The sequence below is a fragment of the Balaenoptera physalus genome (genome assembly GCF_965194825.1).
Source record: "Balaenoptera physalus genome assembly, contig: HAP1_SCAFFOLD_1154, whole genome shotgun sequence".
In the NCBI taxonomy this organism is placed as follows: domain Eukaryota; kingdom Metazoa; phylum Chordata; class Mammalia; order Artiodactyla; family Balaenopteridae; genus Balaenoptera; species Balaenoptera physalus.
Genome location: NW_028125640.1, coordinates 261,920 through 281,740, shown reverse-complemented (window position 1 = coordinate 281,740; position 19,821 = coordinate 261,920). Strand labels below are relative to the sequence as shown.

At 40.5% G+C, this 19,821-nt stretch overlaps 1 protein-coding gene across 7 annotated transcripts in view; it reads left to right on the top strand.

Annotated features, from left to right (window-relative positions):
- Positions 1 to 1,587: 1,587 nt before the first annotated feature.
- The window catches only part of LOC309653779 (uncharacterized protein), an 88,452-nt gene continuing 70,218 nt past the window's right edge, over positions 1,588 to 19,821 (top strand). For all 7 annotated transcript variants that reach the window (XR_014259462.1, XM_082478573.1, XM_082478574.1 and 4 more), the window contains exons 1-2: positions 1,588 to 2,429; positions 4,514 to 4,656. Coding sequence is in view for 6 of the 7 variants with exons in the window: in XM_082478573.1 (XP_082334699.1) it covers positions 2,403 to 2,429; positions 4,514 to 4,656 (170 nt within the window). In the remaining variant the exon portion in view is untranslated. The remainder of the gene's footprint in view (positions 2,430 to 4,513; positions 4,657 to 19,821) is intronic.

Below are 19,821 nucleotides of genomic sequence, written 5' to 3'. Positions count from 1 at the left end.
ATTTTGGGGAGAAATGATCTGTGAGGTAATAGGGTGCTACGTTCCAACTCAGTATGACTCAGGCAGCTGGTGGCCATCCACGGTCAGGACTCTGAGGAAATCAGTGCATTTCAGTTGTGTATCAGGATTTTAACTAAAGTCTGGCATCTGGTTAACTAGAGTGAAGTAATTGGGATGCCAGCTTCTCCTTTCTGTGCACTCTCCTTCATGACTGCTTGGATATGAGCAGGTTGGTGCCAAAGAATCTATTATGCTGACAAATCCTAATCAGAGATAGGCTCCTGATTTTAAATTCAAATTCACTACAAGCTATTAACTTTTCTAACATAGTGTGCTTTTGATGGCCTCATTTGCATGATTTTATAAATATGCATTCCTGGCTACAATTTTATTATCTGAGTGTTATTTTATTTAACATAAGTTTTTAGAGGAGGTTTATACCTTAAGGGTGTGCAAAGATGATCAATCTACTTGCAACAGAGATATAGTGTGGTTGGACTCCGTATGACCATATGATCATTGTCATCAGGATAGTATAGTGTAGAGGTTAGGACCACTCAAGTCAAAATGCCTGGATTCGGACCCTACCTTCTCCACCCCATCTATGCTGAGTGCATGTAATTTAACTGTACAGAAGTTACTTAATCCTATAAGCCTTAACCTCATCTTTTTTAAAAGTTTTATCTTTATTTATTCTCTTAAAATATAGTTGATTTACAATGCTGTGTTAGTTTCAGGTGTACTGCAAAGTGATTCAGTTATACACATATATACATATATATATATATATATATATTCTTTTTCAGATTCTTTTCCCTTATAGATTATTATAAAATATTAAATATAGTTCCCTGTGCTATACAGTAGGTCCTCGTTGTTTATCTGTTTTACATATAGTAGTGTGTATTTGTTAATCCCAAGCTCCTAATTTATCCCTCCCTCCCTTCCCCTTTGGTAACCATAAGTTTGTTTTCTATGTCTGTGGGTCTATTTCTGTTTTGTAAATAAGTTCGTTTGTATCATTGTTTTTTAGATTCCACATATAAGCGATATCATATGCTATTTCTCTTTCTCTGTCTGGCTTACTTCACTTAGTGTATGATAATCTCTAGGTCCATCCATGTTGCTGCAAATGGAGGTCTGGACCTTCCATTGACCTCCCAGTCTTCTGTTCTACTTGATCTCACAGGCCCTGGGGAATCCTTCATCTGGAGACCCAAAAGCATTGGCTTAATTGTGTTATGATGTGGTGTAAAATCTCTCCTGGCCACAGAGAAATCAGATCATTTTTACTGAAATTTTCCTCTGCTCTGATTTTTTCGTTGTCTTTTCTATCTCTTGCTGCCTAGGACCAGGTCTCTTCAATATGCCCCAATTTTATCGTACAGAATAGTCTTGAATATTTTTCTATGCTGATATAACCCAGGAACCAGATGTGCTTGTTGTATAGATACAAGAGATGATGATCTAGGGCAGAGCCACTGGAGAGGTGAAAGGCAAAATCCTACCCTCTGAGCAGGTTATCCCCATGAAAGGCCATCCAAACTATTTTCAGATGCTGTTTTGGGAGACACTTTGATCATTTTTTCTTGAGAAATACACCATTCGTGGACATTCAGACATTCCCCATTCACGGATACTCAGATCCAGGTTAACAAAGAGCTTTTCACCACAGACTGTCCAAGAGTTCACTTGCCATTTCCTTTCAGGCTCCTACCTCCTTCAGCCTTCTACATCCCCGAGGTGACTCACAGGTCAAAGCACAATTCCTGTTGCTCGTGACCTCAACATCCTCAGCCAGTGTCCCACCTCTGCTCATCACAACATTGCCATGTGGCCAGGGGCTGCCTCTGTTCATGTGAATCACCCTGGTTCATCTTTGTGTAGTTCTGTACTCACAAGAAATGTTCACTTATGTTATTGCCAGTGATCCTGAATACTTGTCATCAAGTATATATAATTACCAATTTCTAGATGAGAAACTGAGCATTGGACAAACTCATCGTCATATAACCAATAGGTGATGGAGCCTAGAACCCACTTTTTCTGACCCAAGCACGATCCTTCATCATGCTTCATGTAAGAGTATTATTCTCCAAAAGTGTTTCCTGGAATAGAGACAGGCATGGGTGAAATATGTACTTGAAAAAAGCTGCTCATTCTCCATTGCAGTTTTCTGACTATCAGTTGAGAATGGGGTCCAGAGACCAGGGAAGGTTATGGTAGCTTCCTCCTGACATATTCTATCTACTCACCCCTATTGCTCTTGTGTGTTTCTCTTTTACAGTGGTGATCTAACCATAACAGGGTCTGACCACTGCACTTTCAACACCTGCCAGAAAGCTCTTGGGAAGGATGATTTTACTAAGATTCCCAATGGAGTGAATGGTGTTGAGGACCGGATGTCAGTAACATGGGAAAAAGGCGTGGTGAGTTTCACAGGATTCAGTCTGTTTTGCCTGATTTTTCAGCCAGAATCTGGCCCATTTTAGGACCAGAGTGGCAAAAGCCTTCATAGAGAAGTTTTTTGATTGTTTTCACTAGAGTGGAAACTGGGAATACAACAGTATCAGCACCACCATGCCATCCCCCAAGATAATAATGAAAAACAATTTTCTTCTCTGCATGGTTTAGAGGATGCTTTGCACCATGATGCAGACATTAGGGGATAAATTTAGATTGGGTACCTAGAGGATTATTCTTGAAATCTTTGAAATGTAATAGCACTTCGACTTGATTTCCATGTTTTTGAATCCTAGTTCCTCATGTGTCACTGATACAAATACTTGGAATGATTGAAAGGACATGAAGAATTTTTATTACGTTCATACCTCCTTTTCATAGAAAAATGTAGATATCCCTTTTAAAGAACTTTTGGATATTATGTTTTAAAAACTGCTGTATGAGGTTACATAAATAATAATCCAAAATATAGAAAGATTTTTTAAAAAATTTCATGATTTAAAATTTTCTACCTGAGGACGAAGAAGAATCAAATGGCTAAATGTTCATATGTTAGCCTATCCAGCCAGCTGACAAGTGTAGTTGTAAAGATCAGCAGTGGAGACTTGCCTGGTAAGACCTGAGGTCCCCATTGTCATGCCATTCTCACCCATCTCTCAGAACCCCTCCCTTCAATGGCACATTAATCACATCTCACACCTCAGAATCCCTTACACATACCCCTGACTTCTAGCTCTAATATTTTACCAGGTCTTGTCAATTTTATTTCCAAAATGCCTCCTTATTTCCACCATCATGTCCACCATTCTACTTTGAGTCCCATGTCTTGTTTGGACCATTGCAGTAGTCTCACAGCTGGTGCCCCTGCCTCCACTCTCTGGCTTACTACAATCTATCCCATACTCTAAGACCAGAGTTGCCTTTCAAACACCAGGGTCTGTTCATGCTACTTTCCTCTCTAAAATCCTTTAATTTTCAGCATTACTTATTGGATGATATTTGAACAGTTAATTTCCATGCAAGGATCTTCAAAACATCTCTACAGCCCTATCTTCTACCAATTGTCCTCTCCACCCCCTGCTACCTCTACCCTAATTCTAAGCATCCCAGATGACTTTTCTTCTCTTTCTCTCTGCTTAGACTTTCTTGATAACAGTCCAACCTTTCACTTTGAACTTGTGTGAATTACAATGAGTACCTTCATTACAGCAGATTTTCATAATATATAAAGTGTAGAAATGGCTTTCAAGTGATCAGATACTTCTTCATAATATACAGGAGCCTATGTTATTTTCTGAAACATTCAGATGGTTTATTTAGGGGAAAATTACTTTCAGGACATGGTTCTTAATGTTTTTATGAGATGGGGACCCTTTGATAATTAAATAAACCTTAAGGATGCTCTTGCCATGTAAATGTACATAGGGATAAATTCTCAACATTTAAAAACAAATCATTTTAGAGGGATCACATCCCACTGAAGTTTGTCCATATTAAAATCTCTTATAGCAGACTGTCCATGACTGTTGGTTCATGTAAATTTCAGTAGCACAAAATTGAACCTCTTAGTTGATTTCTAAAAGCGTGTCACCTGAATTATAGGTCTATCTCATTTTAACTCTATAATATTCCATATAATGTCTACATGATCATCTCATAAATCTTAGGCCCAGATTATAAATGTAGTAGGTGGTGGTAGTAAACTTTAAACAAGAATTGGAAATATTGTTACCAATATTTAGCTCTTGTCTGTGTGATTTTGGAAAGAATGGGAAAAATTAATGGGGCTGTTTTGTTAAGCTGATAGGTTTTTGAAAAATTGTCTTCAGGCTTCCATATATAACCCCATTCATCCCCATCATTATCATTATGATTGTTTAAGATTTATCAGTATTCACAGATGTGTTTGGCTTCACGATATAAGAAATTCGATGCAGTTTTATTTGGTTCTAAGAGAGAAAATTCTTATACTTTGATTGACAGGAGATTTTTAGTGTTTTATCATTTATCAGGAAAAGAAATGTATTTTCTTCCTTGAATTGTTTTACAGCACAGTGGCAAAATGGATGAAAACTGGTTCGTGGCAGTTACCAGCACAAATGCAGCTAAAATCTTTAATCTGTATCCAAGAAAAGGAAGAATAGCTGTGGGCTCAGACGCTGACATTGTGATTTGGGACCCAAAAGCCACAAGGTAAGTCTAAGTTTTTGTATTGGCTTCTCCATGGAGACAAAGCACTAACTTGCAAAGAAATTTTCATTGGCCTTAATCAGCCATTTCTTATTAGGTGATTTATTTAGCCAGGCTCAGGTATTTTGAGCCTATGCACAAGATAAAGGTTTTGATGTACAAACATTCTTTTGTTTTCCTTGGCATAGAGAATGCAAAAGTTGTGTTGCTTCCCATTCCCTGGAAATGCATGTGTGTATAAAACCAGTATGAATTTCCCACTTCAGTGCTTGGCAAACACCTGAGTTCACATGGAGGAAAGGTGCAGAGCAATGAAGAAAAGGAAAGGCTTAGTTTGAAAAGGGCTGCATTGAAAACTCGAAATAATTACAGCCTTCTTGCAGCTTCCAGATAGAAAAATTCCAGCACAAAGGATGTCACTTTTAGTTAGCCAAATTTTCCAGCTGAGTTCATCTTGAGCCTGTCATTCCCAGTAGACTCCGGCTTTTTGTTTCCAATTTCCATAATTCTACGTGAGTATCGCAGGTTTGGCTGATTCCACCAATTCAGAAAAGTATTCAATAGAAGCTGAAGCTTTGTTAATTTCTCCTTATAGGATGTTGGCACAGACAACACCTGCATCCTGATTTCTGTTTTTCATAAACTCTGCAGCTGTAATGGAGAAAATCCCACATACTTTAACATTGCGTGTGTGTGTGCATGCACGCGTACGTGTGCAAACAGGGATACGATAAGACCTTCTACCTTTACTGAATAGGCATTTATTCAAAGTCTATTAAGGGTTATGTTGTAGTAAACGGACGTCTATGTAGGCATACCTTATTGCACTTCACAGATACCATGTTTTTAACTAAGTGAGAGTTTGTGGCAAACCTGCATGGAGCAAGTCTATCAGCACCAGTTTTCCAATAGCATTTGCTCAGTTTGTGTCTCTGCATCATATTTTGGTAATTCTTGCAATACTTCAAGCTTTTTCATTATTATTACATTGGTTGTGGTGATCAGTGATTTTTTTTTTTTTTAATTAATTTATTTATTTATTTGGTTGGGCCAGGTCTTAGTTGCAGCATATGGGATCTTCACTGTGGCACGTGGGATCTTTAGTTGTGGCATGCGGGCTCTAGTTCCCTGACCAGGGATCGAACCTGGGCCCCCTGCGTTGGGAGCACGGAGTCTTAACCACTGGACCACCAGGGAAGTCCGATCAGTGATCTTTGATGTTACTATTGTAATTGTTTGGGGACGAACTGAGCCCCTGTAAGACAGTGAACTTGTGTGTGCTCTCACTACTCCACCAAACGGCTGTTCCCCCGTCTCTCTCCCTCTTCTTGGGCCTGCCTGTTCCCTGAAACACAACAATATTGAAATTCGGCCAGTTAATAACCCTACAGTGGCCTCTAAGTGTTCAAGTGAAAGGAACAGTTTCACGTCTCTCACTTTAAATCAAAAGCTAGAAATGATTAAGGCAAGTTGAAAGCTGAGATAGGCTGAAAGCTAGGCCTCTTGCACCCAACAGTTAGCCAAGTTGTGAATGCAAAAGAAAAGTTATTGAAAGAAATTAAGGGTGCTACTCCAGTGAACACACGAATGATGAGAAAGTGAAACAGCCTTATTGCTGATACGGAGAAAGTTTTAGTGGTCTGGATAGAGGATCCAACCAGCCACAGCATTCCCTTAAACCAAAGCCTAATCCAGAGCTTTAACTCTCTTCCATTCTATGAAGGCTGAGAGAGGTGAGGAAACTGCAGAAGAAGAGTTTGAAGTTAGCAGAGGTTGGCTCATGAGGCTTCAGGAAAGAAGTCATCTCCGTAACGTAAAAACACAAGGTAACGCAGCAAGTGACCCAGAAGATCTAGCTAAGATCATTAATGAAGGTGGCTACACTGCACAACAGATTTTCAATGTAGATGAAACAGCCTTATATCGGTAGAAGATGCCACCTAGGACTTCCACAGCTAGAGAGGAAAAGTCAGTGCCTGGCTTCAAAGCTTCAAAGGACAGGCTGACTCTTTTGTTAGGGGCTAATGCAGCTGGTAACTTTAAGTTGAAGTTAGTACTCATTTACCATTCTGAAAATCCTAGAGCCCTTAAGAATTATGCTAAATCTACTCTGCCTGTGCTCTCTAAACGGAACAACAAAGCCTGGATGACAGCACATCTGTGGATATTGCTGAATATTTTAAGCCCCGCTGATGAGAGCAACTTCTCAGAAAAAAAGATTCCTTTTGAAATATGACTGCTCAGTGACTATGCACTTGGTGACCCAAGAGCTCTGATGGAGATGCACAACAAGATTCATGTTGTTTTCATGCCTGCTGACCCAACACCCATTCTGCAGCTCATGAATCAGGAGTAATTGCAACTTTTAAGTCTCATTTTTTAAGAAATACATTTCATAAGGCTATAGCTACCATAGATAGTGATTCCTCTGATGGATCTGGGCAAAGTCAGTTGAAAACCTTCTGGAAAGGATTCACCATTCTAGATGCCATTAAGAACATTCGTGATTCATGGGAAGAGGTCAAAATATCAACATTCACAGGAGTTTGGAAGAAGTTGATTCCAAACCTCATGGATGACTTTGAGGAGTTCAAGACTTCAGTGGAGGAAGTAACTGCAGATGTGGTGGAAATAGCAAGAGAACTAGAAATAGAAGTGGGGCCTGAGGTTGTGAATGAATTGTTGCAATCTCATAATAAAGCTTTCATGGATGAGAAGTTGCTTCTCATGTGTGAGCAAAGAAAGTAGTTTCTTGAGATGAAATCTACTCCTGATGAAGATGCTGTGAAGGTGTTGAAATGACAACAAAGGATTTAGAATATCCTGTAAACTTAGTTGATAAAGCAGAGGCAGGGTTTGAGAGGATTACCTCCGATTTTGAAAGAAGTTCTGCTGTAGGTAAAATGCTATCAAACAGTACTGCATGCTACAGAGAATTTTTTCATCAAAGGAAGAGTCAATCGATGCGGCAAACTTTATTGTTGTCTTATTTTAAGAAATTGCCACTGCCACCTCAATCTTCAGCAGTCACCACTCTGGTCAGTCAGCAGCCATTAACATTCAGGCAAGACCCTCCACCAGCAAAAACATTAGGACTTTGCCGAAGGCTCAGATGATGGTTAGCACTTTTTAGCAATAAAATAATTTTTCATTAAAGTATGTATATTGTTTCTTTAGACATAATGCTACTGCACACTTAATAGACACAGTATAGTATAAACATAAGTTTTATATGCCCTGAGAAACCAAAAAATTCATGTGACTTGCTCTATGATGATATTCAGTTTATTACAGTGCTCTGGAACCAAACCTGCACTATCTCCAAGGTATGCCTGTATTCTTCCAGATTCATTATTCTATGGAGCCTCCTCTTCAACCACCCCTTCTATCCCATTTCTCACATTCTGCAGTTTTCACACTGAAAAAGATGAATAAGCATAGTGTAAAAAATTCTGACGGTGGCTTAGAGAAAATTCTTAAAGGGTTGGAGAAGCAAGATATAAGTCAAAGAAATCCAAAGAGGGCTAGATCATTTCAACACATCCTCCCAAGTAAAGATAATATTTCTGCGTGTTTCAAAAGGACATTAAAACAAGAAAAGAAAATCAAAAAGGTCTCCAGTTTTTTAAAAGTCTCCGAGAGTCAGAGAAATAGAACCCTATGGTTCATCTGCCTCCAGCCAAACTAGATAAATATAAAATAACCTTAGTAATTTTGTGTAACACTTTCTAAGGTTACAAAACATTTTTGCATTTCTCATGAGATTCTAACAAAAACCTTCGGAAGTAGGCATAAAAATGATTAATATCTCATTTTACAGATGAGAGAGTGGACGGACACTCAGAGACCTTAAATGACATGCCTGGGTTCTCCAGCTTGGCACTGATGAGCTGGGAACAGGATCTACACATCAGGCTCTTGGGCTGTGCTGGTTTTCTTTATGCTTAGCGCTTAGTTATACACAATAAGCAGACATCAATAGAGAAGACTCAGCACTAGTAATCACATGCCAGTATGTATCATTTAACTAAAAGACACATATATAAAAATGTAAATATTTAATTTTCTGATATCATTACTGTTACAAAGTGAAGGAAAGATATTATATAAGAAATACTAGAGAACCAATGAGCGAAAGTGATAGAAACTTAAAAGCACAGAGGCTTTTTAGCTTGACCTTAAGTTAGTTATTCTTAGGCTGGAAATGAAGGAAATTAAGCAGGTAATATATAGACCTTAAAAAAGAATAAGAACTAAACATCTGGATCATTACGGGCTATTCTGAAACAACTGACTAGGAAAAGGAGGACAAAGAATGTTATAGAAATCAGTAGCTAACACTGGTGAGAGAGTGGTCTAAATTGATATAGTCTGAAAACATGACTCAAAGAGACATAATCACAGCCTATAAATATCCTCCAAGCAACAATATATGTGGTAAGTAAAGGAAGTGAATTATTCACAACCTGGAGTTCAGGTCATTTTTCTTTGTCCAGTTGTCTAAGGAAGACAATGCTTTACACCTGAGCTGGTGTTGTCCTCAGACTTTACAACAGCAGAGGAGACTTAAGGCTGGTACCGCTGGAGATACCCAGGTGTAGGGTTAAAAAGAAGATCCACAGGGAATGGCCTTCCCATGGCTCTCCACCTTGCTAGGAATTAGACCGGACAGTTTGAGTGTTTTCATTTCTCCCTCACCTTTGTAAAGGAATACATATTTGGACAAGGAGAAAGTGCATTTATCATAGTTCATATCAAAAGAGAGAATTTGACAGAAACTGAATGCTGATCCCTTATCCAGGTCGATCTCTAGCACCAGCCGTCTCTACTCTTGGCCTGCTTGTTAGGAGAAAGTTGCTCATCTGAGCTGGCTGTTCCTGGCCAAAATTTATGCTGATGACCTCAAGGAGGACCTGTCTGGTGCGAGACAATGTTTTAAGCCTTCGCTAACTGTCCGCACGTCACCCATAGCTTCCCCCTGTCTCCAGCCACTCCCCCACCTCCATGACGGTTTGCCTCTCCTCGCCTCGCAGACTGCGTTCTCTGGAATGCCTCACGCCCACCGACCACACTGCGTCACAGCCTTTATTCACTGTCTTTCTCCCTCGTTAACATTCTTGAAGTCTAATTCCATTTTTTAAAATAAACGTGTTGTTTCAGAATAGTTTTAGATTTACAGAAAAGTTGCAAAGTTAGCACAGAGACTCCCAAATGCCCCACAGTGTGTTTCCGTTATGATTATCTTACGTTGCTCCGATACATTTGCTACAATGAATGAACCAGTTTTGATAGGTTAGTATTAACTAGAGTTCATACTTTGAGACTTTCTTAGTTTTTGCCTAATATTCTTTTTCCATTCCAGGATCTCATCCAGGACACCACATGACATTTAGTCGTCATGTTTCCTTAGGCTCCTTTGGTCTCTGAGAATTTTTCTGACTTTATTTTTTTATTTTTATTGAAGTACAGTTGATGTACAATGTTGTGTTAATTTCTTCTGTACAGCAAAGTGATTCAGTTATACACACATACATATATATATATATATATATATATATATATATATATATATATATATATATGTTCTTTTTTATATTCTTTTCCATTATGGTTTATCACAGGATACTGAATATAGTTCCCTGTGCTGTACAGTAGGACCTTGTTGTTTATCCATTCTGTATATAACACTTGGCATCTGCTAATCCCAGCCTCCCACTCCATCCCTCCCTCTTGACAACCACAAGTCTGTTCTGTATGTTTCTGACTTTATTTTTGATGACCTTGACAGTTTTGAGGAATTCTGGTCAGGTATTTTGCAGAATGTCTATTTCTTTTTTTTTGTTTTGACGTTTCTCTCAATGTTAGCCTGGGGTTATGGGTTTGGGGAGGAAGACCACAGAGGCAAAGTACTATTTTCATCACAACCTTTCAAGGGTACCTACTATCAACGTGACTTCTCACTGTCGTTGTTGACCTGGATCAGCTGCATCCGTTTTCTCCACTGTACAATTAGTCGTTTCTTCCCCTTTCCATATTGTACCTTTTAGAAGGAAGTCACTATGCACAGCCCACACTTAAGGAGTGGGGTATTATGCTCTAGTTTTATGTTTTAATTGATTCTACATCCCCAGAGTCTGACCCAGTTCAGCACAGAGTAGAAACACAATAAATGTTGAAGGGGTGAGTGAGAAGGATACAGGTTCCACACTGCATGGAAGATTGATGTGATTAAGACGTGGCATAAACTCTATTATATACTTGAAAGTTGCTAAGAGAGTAGATCTTAAATGTTCTAACCACAAAACAGAAATGGTAATTATGTGACATGATGGAGGTGCTTTGTCAGTAATCATTTTGCAATATGTAAGTGTGTATCAAATCAACACATTAGGGACTTCCCTGGTGGCACAGTGGTTAAGAGTCCACCTGCCAATGCAGGGGACACGGGTTTGAGCCCTGGTCCTGGAAGATCCCACATGCCGCGGAGCAACTAAGCCCGTGCGCCACAACTACTGAGCCTGTGCTCTAGAGCCCGCGAGCCACAACTACTGAAGCCCGCACGCCTAGAGCCCGTGCTCCGCAACAAGAGAAGCCACCGCAATGAGAAGCCCATGCACCGCAACCAAGAGTAGCCCCCGCTCTCTGCAACTAGAGAAAAAGCCCGCATGCAGCAACGAAGACCCAACACAGCCATAAATAAATAAATTAATTAATTAATTTTTAAAAAAAATCAACACGTTAAACTCACACAATGCTCTATGTCAATTACAGTTCAATAAAGCTGAGGAAAAGTAAAGGAATGACATAAAGGAAAATTGGAAAGATTTTATTCAACGACAGTTATAGTGAGAGGAAAAGTAAGAAGAATAGCATTTTCTCACACTTTTAACGTATTGCAAATTATCAATAATTGTTGAAATGAAGATGAATAAAGGAGAAAAGATTCTCTAAGGAAAGAAGAAAGAACTGCTTCACGGGTCTTCTTTTCCTTGTGTCCCCTTCATTTTTTTTTTTTAATTCTTTTTTTCTCACTTGTCTTTTTTTTTAATACATATTTAATTTAATTAATTTATTTATTTATGGCTGTGTTGGGTCTTCATTTCTGTGCGAGGGCTTTCTCTAGTTGTGGCAAGCGGGGGCCACTCTTCATCGCGGTGCGCGGACCTCTCACTATCGCGACCTCTCTTATTGCGGAGCACAGGCTCCAGACGCGCAGGCTCAGTAATTGTGGCTCATGGGCCCAGTTGCTCCGCGGCAGGTGGGATCTTCCCAGACCAGGGCTGGAACCCGTGTCCCCTGCATTGGCAGACAGATTCTCAACCACTGCGCCGCCAGGGAAGCCCCTGTCCCCTTCATTTTTGAGGTTGGGGTGCAATTAGCTTTTTAAGCAGCTCTTATAATAAATAAGAGAAGAAAATGAAGTTAACAGAGGGCTATCTTCCTGGTTCTTTCATTAAGTCAGCAAGGAGCACCGCTGAGAGCCAGGCATGAGGATCAAGGTTGTACAAGAGCCAGGCCCTGCCTTTGGGAAGCTGACAGTCTATGGAGAAGAGATAAGAGAGAAAGTCAAAAGGTCTCAGCCTCAGGAGGAATGTGTTAAGGGTATCACGTGGGAGGCAGAAACAAGATGCTACGGAAGCCCAGTGAGAAAAGATCATTCTTGCACTAGTGCAGTCGTTGGCATAGGACCTAGGGTCACATTAGAGAGGAGGGGAAATGAGGCTTCTGACCCTGAGAGTCAAGGCTAAACATGGAGGTGAGGTAGACTGAGGCATTGGTAGCAGGGTCTGGGTGGAGGCAGTTAAGGCCGGGGATTACAAGCAGGAAGACCAGGTTCAGGCTGTGGAAGGAAGTGGGAGGATGAGGAGGTCGTGGGCTGCCTATCTCCAGTTTTAATCTTGTTCATTACAGACACAGGCAATTTTAAAAAGAGCTTATCTAGTGAAGAAGCATCATTTAATCCAATGAACAAATCGATATATCTGTAGGTTTTTTTGTTCTTGCAAGATACTCCTTTTGATTTTACCTAATTTTAATATTAGCTAAAGGCTGGTGATGTGAAGGCTTTCTGTCTGACCACAACATTAGAGTTGGAACAGAATTTTCCTTCGAAATTTCCTGAAAGGTTTTTAGCAAAAGCAATTAATTGCCCTGCTGACTAACTCGTTAGTATGTCAAATGACAGCAATGTGCATTTCACCCCAGAGCCTGAAGGGGGCGCCCACAGCCCACATTGAGCCAAGGGCCCCAACCAGGCCATTCGAGCTTCTGGTTATGCAAGAAAAAGCCAGCCTTTGGAGGATGGATGCGTTTGCTAATGATGTTTGGCTTCATGGAACATAGATGTTTTCCTTTTTTTTAAAAAAATTCTCATTACTTATTAATGGCATGTAGAAGTATGCTTGCAACACAATCTGTAACCTTAAAAATGGACTGCATTAAAGTTGCTGAAGGAGATCAAGGGAAAGATAGGCAGTGCAGCCATGTTTCTTTTTCTTTTAAACTTATAAAAAGCCGGGTGATTCCAGGGTGAGGGATCTGACATGTGGTGCTGGATGCTGAGAGAGGATTGGGAGTGGGCGTCTGTAGAGAAGGTTTGGACACCCTGTTGAAAGGTTACCTAAAACGTTACTAGCCTGTAAAAAGTTCCTGCAAAAATCAACTGCAATAGCTCTTCTGTGTCATTGCACAATCAAAACAAACTGCATTTGGTGCATATGGAGCATTCACCTTTTTTGGAAGTAAAAAGAGTCTGCTGTATTCAGTGTGATGGCCCATTGAGCCAGTGCCTATTGCTTGTGACAGAGGTATGTGCCCTAACACATCACTACTTGGGTCAGAGCTTGAAATTTAAGGACACATTGCCTATCTAAATGTTTGGCCCATTTCTGTAGGATATCTTGGAGCTTAGAGTCAGGAGGACAAAATCAGGATTATGATTTTCATGTAGTGTCAAGACAGAATCTTGTGGTATCATGTGGTGGTAAATACAGAGACCAGTCAAATTGGCCAACTTGTTAAAAACCTTATTAGAGAAGATGGCATGTGAGTTACTTGCAAGCCTATAGCAGCAGCAGTAACTCATGTTCTGGCAATTGAAGACTATCCTATGAGCTTCCGTTCTTCTGCATTCATTAAGTAGCACTTAGTTACCATGGCAACTGTCCCTTTTCATTATTTGTGAGCGGTAGGGTATCTCACAGAATCTCAAGCACACAGACACACAGCTAACACACTGTGTGCACTGGAACATTTAATGAAGACTTCTAGGCTGGACTGTATTTTGCAAAGCAGGCATACTTTGCTCACAGTTATTTTCGTTTATTATTTTTAACTCAATTATGGCAGGCTTCGACCTTGAATACACCATTCTTGAAGGCGTTGTGCTGTCTTTCCTGCTTAATTTCCTTCCCTTTCTCATTGAAGATAGAGATAAATGAATTTAACTATATTCAGAGAAGAGTAATGACTTGCAGCTTAATGAAAGTGCCCCTCTGAGTTCTAGAGAGGGCCTTGTGTGTGAAAAGGAGAAGAATGACTATTTCATCCTTGGCTAGTGGGGAGTGTGGGACGTGGGGAAAAAGAAGAAATAGGGAGTAAGGTGCCCTTTGGTGAATAGTGATGACTGTGGCTGATTATTACAGCTATGTTATCACTGACTATTTCACGGAAGCTACTAAGCATTTTCCCTTGAAGTTGCACATCGTGTATCATTTAACTAACTTGTACACTATCATCTTCCTTCTCAAAAGAAGCGTTTGCACACACACATGCTAGCACGCACTCACACACAGGCACATAAACACAACTACCGTGTCTCTGCTTGTAAATGTTGGTCAGCCTGAAAACTCTGCTTTTAATGCCTGTTTCTAAGACTGTTTATAACTCACTCCTCTCCCAGTCCCCAAACCCACACCATCACGTCATGTGGGAGGAGGGGAGAGAGACCCAGGCCTTGTACCACGTGTGTGGCTGGAAATGAAGACGATTGATGCCATGCTTTTTCACCGGGTTGTCTTGCAGACGTTCATGGGGGCAGCATGGCGTCAGGTGAAGGTTGACCAAGGCTCTGCTTTTGCACAGCTATCCGAGGACCCGCCACATAGTAGTTACCATAGATTTATAGAGTAATTTTGACAATTTTCTGGCAAATGATAGCAAAGTTTCTTGAGGAATAAATGACTTTTGCTAATGCACACAAAATCCAGCCCACCTTCTCAGCTGCTGGGGGCAGGAGCAGAACCAGAGCATAAAGAGAAAAAGGCTTTGGGGTTCAATTCCTGCTCTGTCTGCCACATACTAACTGGATGTGACCTTGGGAATGTTATTTAATTTTTCTGAATTTCAGTCTGTTTATTTGTAAAATAGGGATGTTGATGATGATTGACGTTTATCTGATAGCATTGTTGTGTTTAAGATAGTGTACGTAAAATGCTTGGTATAATAAATGTAATAAAAAACAAAATATCTGAAATGCGTGGTACATAATTAATGTTCAGTAGTGCCTGGCGTGCAGTAGGTGCTCAGTAGTAGTAGGTGGTCAGTGTCAGTAGATGATCAATTGATCAAATAAGTGGGAGCTATTATTAACTATAATTGTGATTCAAAAGCAGTAATGACTTACTTCAGACCAAACAGGACTAAAATTATATTTCATGTAAAGCTCCATCTCTTGTGTTTCTTACACATCTGCAACTTGCAGCAAGAATGACTAAAATTAAGGAGCTTAGTGGATTCTTTAGGCTAAGATAACCTGATTAAATCAGAACTCATGTGCCCCCAGAGCTGACTCCTTTGAAAAATTATTTGCAGTGAAACAGTTTCAACAAACCACCTAAGATCCATTTTGTGACCTTCAGAAGACATTTGCTTTAAAAAAAAAGTTTTGGACTATGCATGAAAAAAGCTAGCTTGCTGATTACATACGGGTGAAATTTTAACCACTATTTATTCCAGGTTGTTTATTTAAACATGTTCTTATGCAGCTGAACCTTTCAAGTGAACTAGAAATGATTTCCAAGGACTTCACTACTAATAGCTGCAATTTTCTTCAAATGATACAGGAAAAACGGCTTAGGGACAGACCACAGTAACCCATATTCTATCGTTGACAATTTGCCTTTGCCAGAGTAAGCATAGTTTATTTTAAGCATTAGGATTTGGGTAACAAATAAGCACCAAGGGGAGGTGGTTGTATGAAACGCATAGGCTTTTCTAACCTGCTCTATTTTTCTTCCTACCTGACATATGTTATAAATTTTTCTGTCTTTGGCATTTGCCTGTCTTATTTACAGCTGTATCCCTAGGTACCAAAACAGTGCCAGGAATATATAGCAGCTCAATAATTATTTATTGAGTGACTAAACCAGATATTAATTGTCTCGGGCCAGTGAACAAATGTGATTTTAAAATTTTGGTTGGGCTTTGTTTATCTGCTTCGGAAACACGTCCAAGATCGAGGTTTTACATTTTTCCCTCTGAGTTGAAAAAAAAAGAATTCTGGCACTTCTTCCTTCTCCTTCCCCAAAGCAGTACTTGACAAGGATACGTTCCAGAGTCAGTGGCCAGTAACATTGCCAGACCTGGCCTGGCCATGAATGTGGCTTAAGCCAGATTGGATCCTTTTGTGGGTTAAACGACTCTGTGTTTTGGTCCCAGACTCATTTCTAATTCTGGCCAGTTATCTTAAAAACATGGGCCCTTGGTTATGGAGGGGTCAGAAGATGGAATGAAAATGGATGGAGGGAAATTTCGTATCAGTACCTGAAAAGAATCCCGGTGTCCTTATATTCTTAAAGCACAGCAAAGAGCACGACTTCCTACAAAGGCCTTTGGAGAAAGCATCAGTTACTATGCATTGTTCTCTTTAGAGGGCGATCACAATTGGAAGTCTGTTTGGAGGCAGTGAGTAATTTAGGGAAGCACAGTCTTTTCTATTGGCCTGAACAAAGCTCAAAAAACAAAACAAAAACAAAAAACCTTAATGTAAGCTAATTTACTTTTTTTTTTTTAAGAACAGGGGTTCTTGGAACTTCCCTGGCAGTCCGGTGGTTAAGACTCCTCACTCCCAGTGCAGGGGGCACGGGTTCAATCCCTCATCGGGGAACTAAGGTCCCGCATGCTGCATGGTGCGGCCAAAAAAAAAGAAAAGGGGGCGGTTCTCAAAGTGTGGTCCCTGGACCAGTAGCATCAGCATCAGCTGGGAATGTATTAGAAATGCTAATTCTCAGGCACCTCCCGGAGCCTGCTGTCTCAGAAACTCTGAGGGTGGAGCCCAGCAACCTGTGTTTTCACAAGCCCCCCAGGGGATTCTGTTCCTCACTCAGGTTTAAGAAGCACTGGTTCTCATAGTGTGAGAGAAGACTTTGGAACTCAAAGTCCAATTAACTCCCCAAACAGAGTTCTCTGTAGCCCTGCTTGATTAGTACTAGTTTTAGGAAACTTAACTACCTATCCAAACTGTTCAGTCCTTCCTGGGATGGTTGTAATTGTTAGGATGTTCTTACTTTGGTTGCATTAAAAATTCCCTCCTTCCAGCTGCTAACATGTTTGGCCTCTGAAGCTATGAGGAATGTATCTACATTCTCAGATAATAGTTCATTCATTCATTCATTCAGTCAAACATTTGAAGAAAGACATTGGCTCCAATAAGTCATCCCATCACCAGATAAGCATCCTCAGATCCCTCAGTGGATCCTTAGGTCCATGATAGCAGAATCCCAATGTCCTGACCACACTACTGCTCACCCTTCTCTTGACGCACACTTGTCCACATCCTACAAAGATGCAAGTCCCAGAACTGGATCCGATTCTGCGCGTCATAGCACGAGAGCAGGAACATGTGAGGCTGATTGGTTTTATAACTAAATGCAGAACTTTGCATTTCCTTTATGACATTTTTTTCTGCGATGTACCTTATGAAATTGCCATTTGTAGGTTAAAAATGTGAAATGTGAGCAATTGCGTGGAGTTCTAATATCACATTTATTCAGTCAATAATATAAAAACATATTGGGCCTTCTCTGGTGTTTATGTTAAGATAACAGGATTATGCTAAATGGTTTTTGTTTGTTTGTTTGTTTGTTTCACACTTTTAAGTCCATTTGAGCAGATAGTAATTTACAGTGTCCATAATTCTTCAAAGATGCAATATTTAATATAAACAGAAGTCACAAAGAATAATGCAGTTAACATTTGTGTTAACCTTCCCAAGCCCATCTCCTCCCCTCCCCCAATAAATACCTTGAATCCTGGATTTGATGTTTATTACTCCCATGCATTTCTTCCTGTTTGTACGATATATATATATAGGTGCATTCCCAAGCACAGTATATACACAATAAATATATTTTGTGTATTTTTGGCTTTATATGGATTGTATTGTACCATATATATTATTGTGCAACTTTCTCAATATTATGTTTATTGGCACCTAACCATGTCGAAATGTGTGTAGGTGTTTCATTCCTTTCTACTGCTGTATCGTATTCTATTTTATGAATATAGCATGATTGATTATATATCTTCCTATGCTGGTGGACATTTAGGTTGTTTCCAGTCTTTCACTGTTTCAGACAGTGTGTACATCCTTGTATACATGTGTGAGAGTTTCTATAGGACATCTGTCTAGTCCCTGATTTGTTTGACATCAAATGCTGTCAAATTTTTGCCAGTAGAAAGATATAAAATTGCTCGATTCTTTGTAAGTAAATGCAGAACTATCCATTTGTCTCTATTACCTCTTATCTTGTCCCACATTCATTTGTTCAGTTATTAAGAACCATATATTGGACCCCTGCCATGTGTCAAAGACCACAGTAGGCAGCTGAAGACAAAAGTGAGGCATAATCTCACTCCTTACTTGGTTGGCAGGGGCAGGGTTAGTGGAGAGGTGGTGGCTTTTGCTTTTTGGCTTCAGTCATTGTTTTGTGAGCTGCGAGCCTGACATTCCAGGGATCCGCTGTCACTAACACAGTGGGATGGAATGTGGAGATGGGGTGCGGGTGGTAGGAAGTGGGGTTAGACAACTTGGGCTTCCGATCCCTTCCTGTCCCCTGAGGTGACACAGCAAATATCCACCTGTACACCTGGCTTTGTACCTATTTTCTTATTCTAACTGCATCCCCAATCCCTGAGATACAGAATATTAGCATCAACCAAAGACACATGAACACAGACATATAACGATTTCCTATTCATCAGGGCCTCTGGTTACAGCCTCACATATTTTGCATAAACATACATGTTGGCCCTGATTTCCCCACTTTATCATGTATAAACTGAGATGAAGTTTATATGTACATATATACGCATCTATATATGTGTATATATATGTAGGTTTATGCAGAGTGGTGATCTGGGGGTGCTGAGCAGAGCATCCCTGAGTCCAAGGTCAGAGCTTCCTCGCTGGGCTGCAGGGCAGCAGACTGCGTGCTCTGTCCTCGGTGACAAGTGCGCACTTGGCATATAGGTCTCTGCAAATCTGCCAGTGCTCCTGGATCTCACTTCCCAGCACATCCTGCTGGCTGGGGGATTCTTTGGACACCAGAGGACAGTGGACATTTTCCATTTAAAAGGTTTCCTGTGCCTGCAGAACACCTACTCGGTGCCCTCCCAGAAGAGCGGGCTGTGCAAAGCAGAGAGAGCTGGGGAAGGAGAGTCAAGGTACATTAAGTTGATTTTGCAGCGGCAGCTGGAGTCACATTAAATCTATTGCCTAATTTCCTTTGTCCAACTTGATTTCTTTTTGGCTGGAAGGGAAATGGATCAGTCTTGCTTTTTATGCCGAGATGATGCTGCCTGAAGGAAATTCTCCATCAGTTCCCTGTGCCTGCCTTCAGTCCTGTAATTGGGACTGGGCAGCGACCTCCCCGGCGGCCTTCTGGAGGGGGTCACGCAGGCTGCCCCTCCACGCAGAGCTTGGCGTCTGTGCCAGGCCTTCCTGCAGGCGTCTCTGGCCACATTCTAACACAGACAGCTTCATTTTATTTATTTTCTTCTTTTCTGTGAAGCCCTTTGCTCCCTACCTTTTCTCTATCTCTTTTCCTATATTTGGAATGCTCTCTGTCTCTCCAAAATTTCTTAAAGGTGGTTTCTTTACATTTCTGATATAATATTTCCTTCCTGTCTCCCCTCCTCCCACCCCACCCCAATGTGATTCTGCCCGTT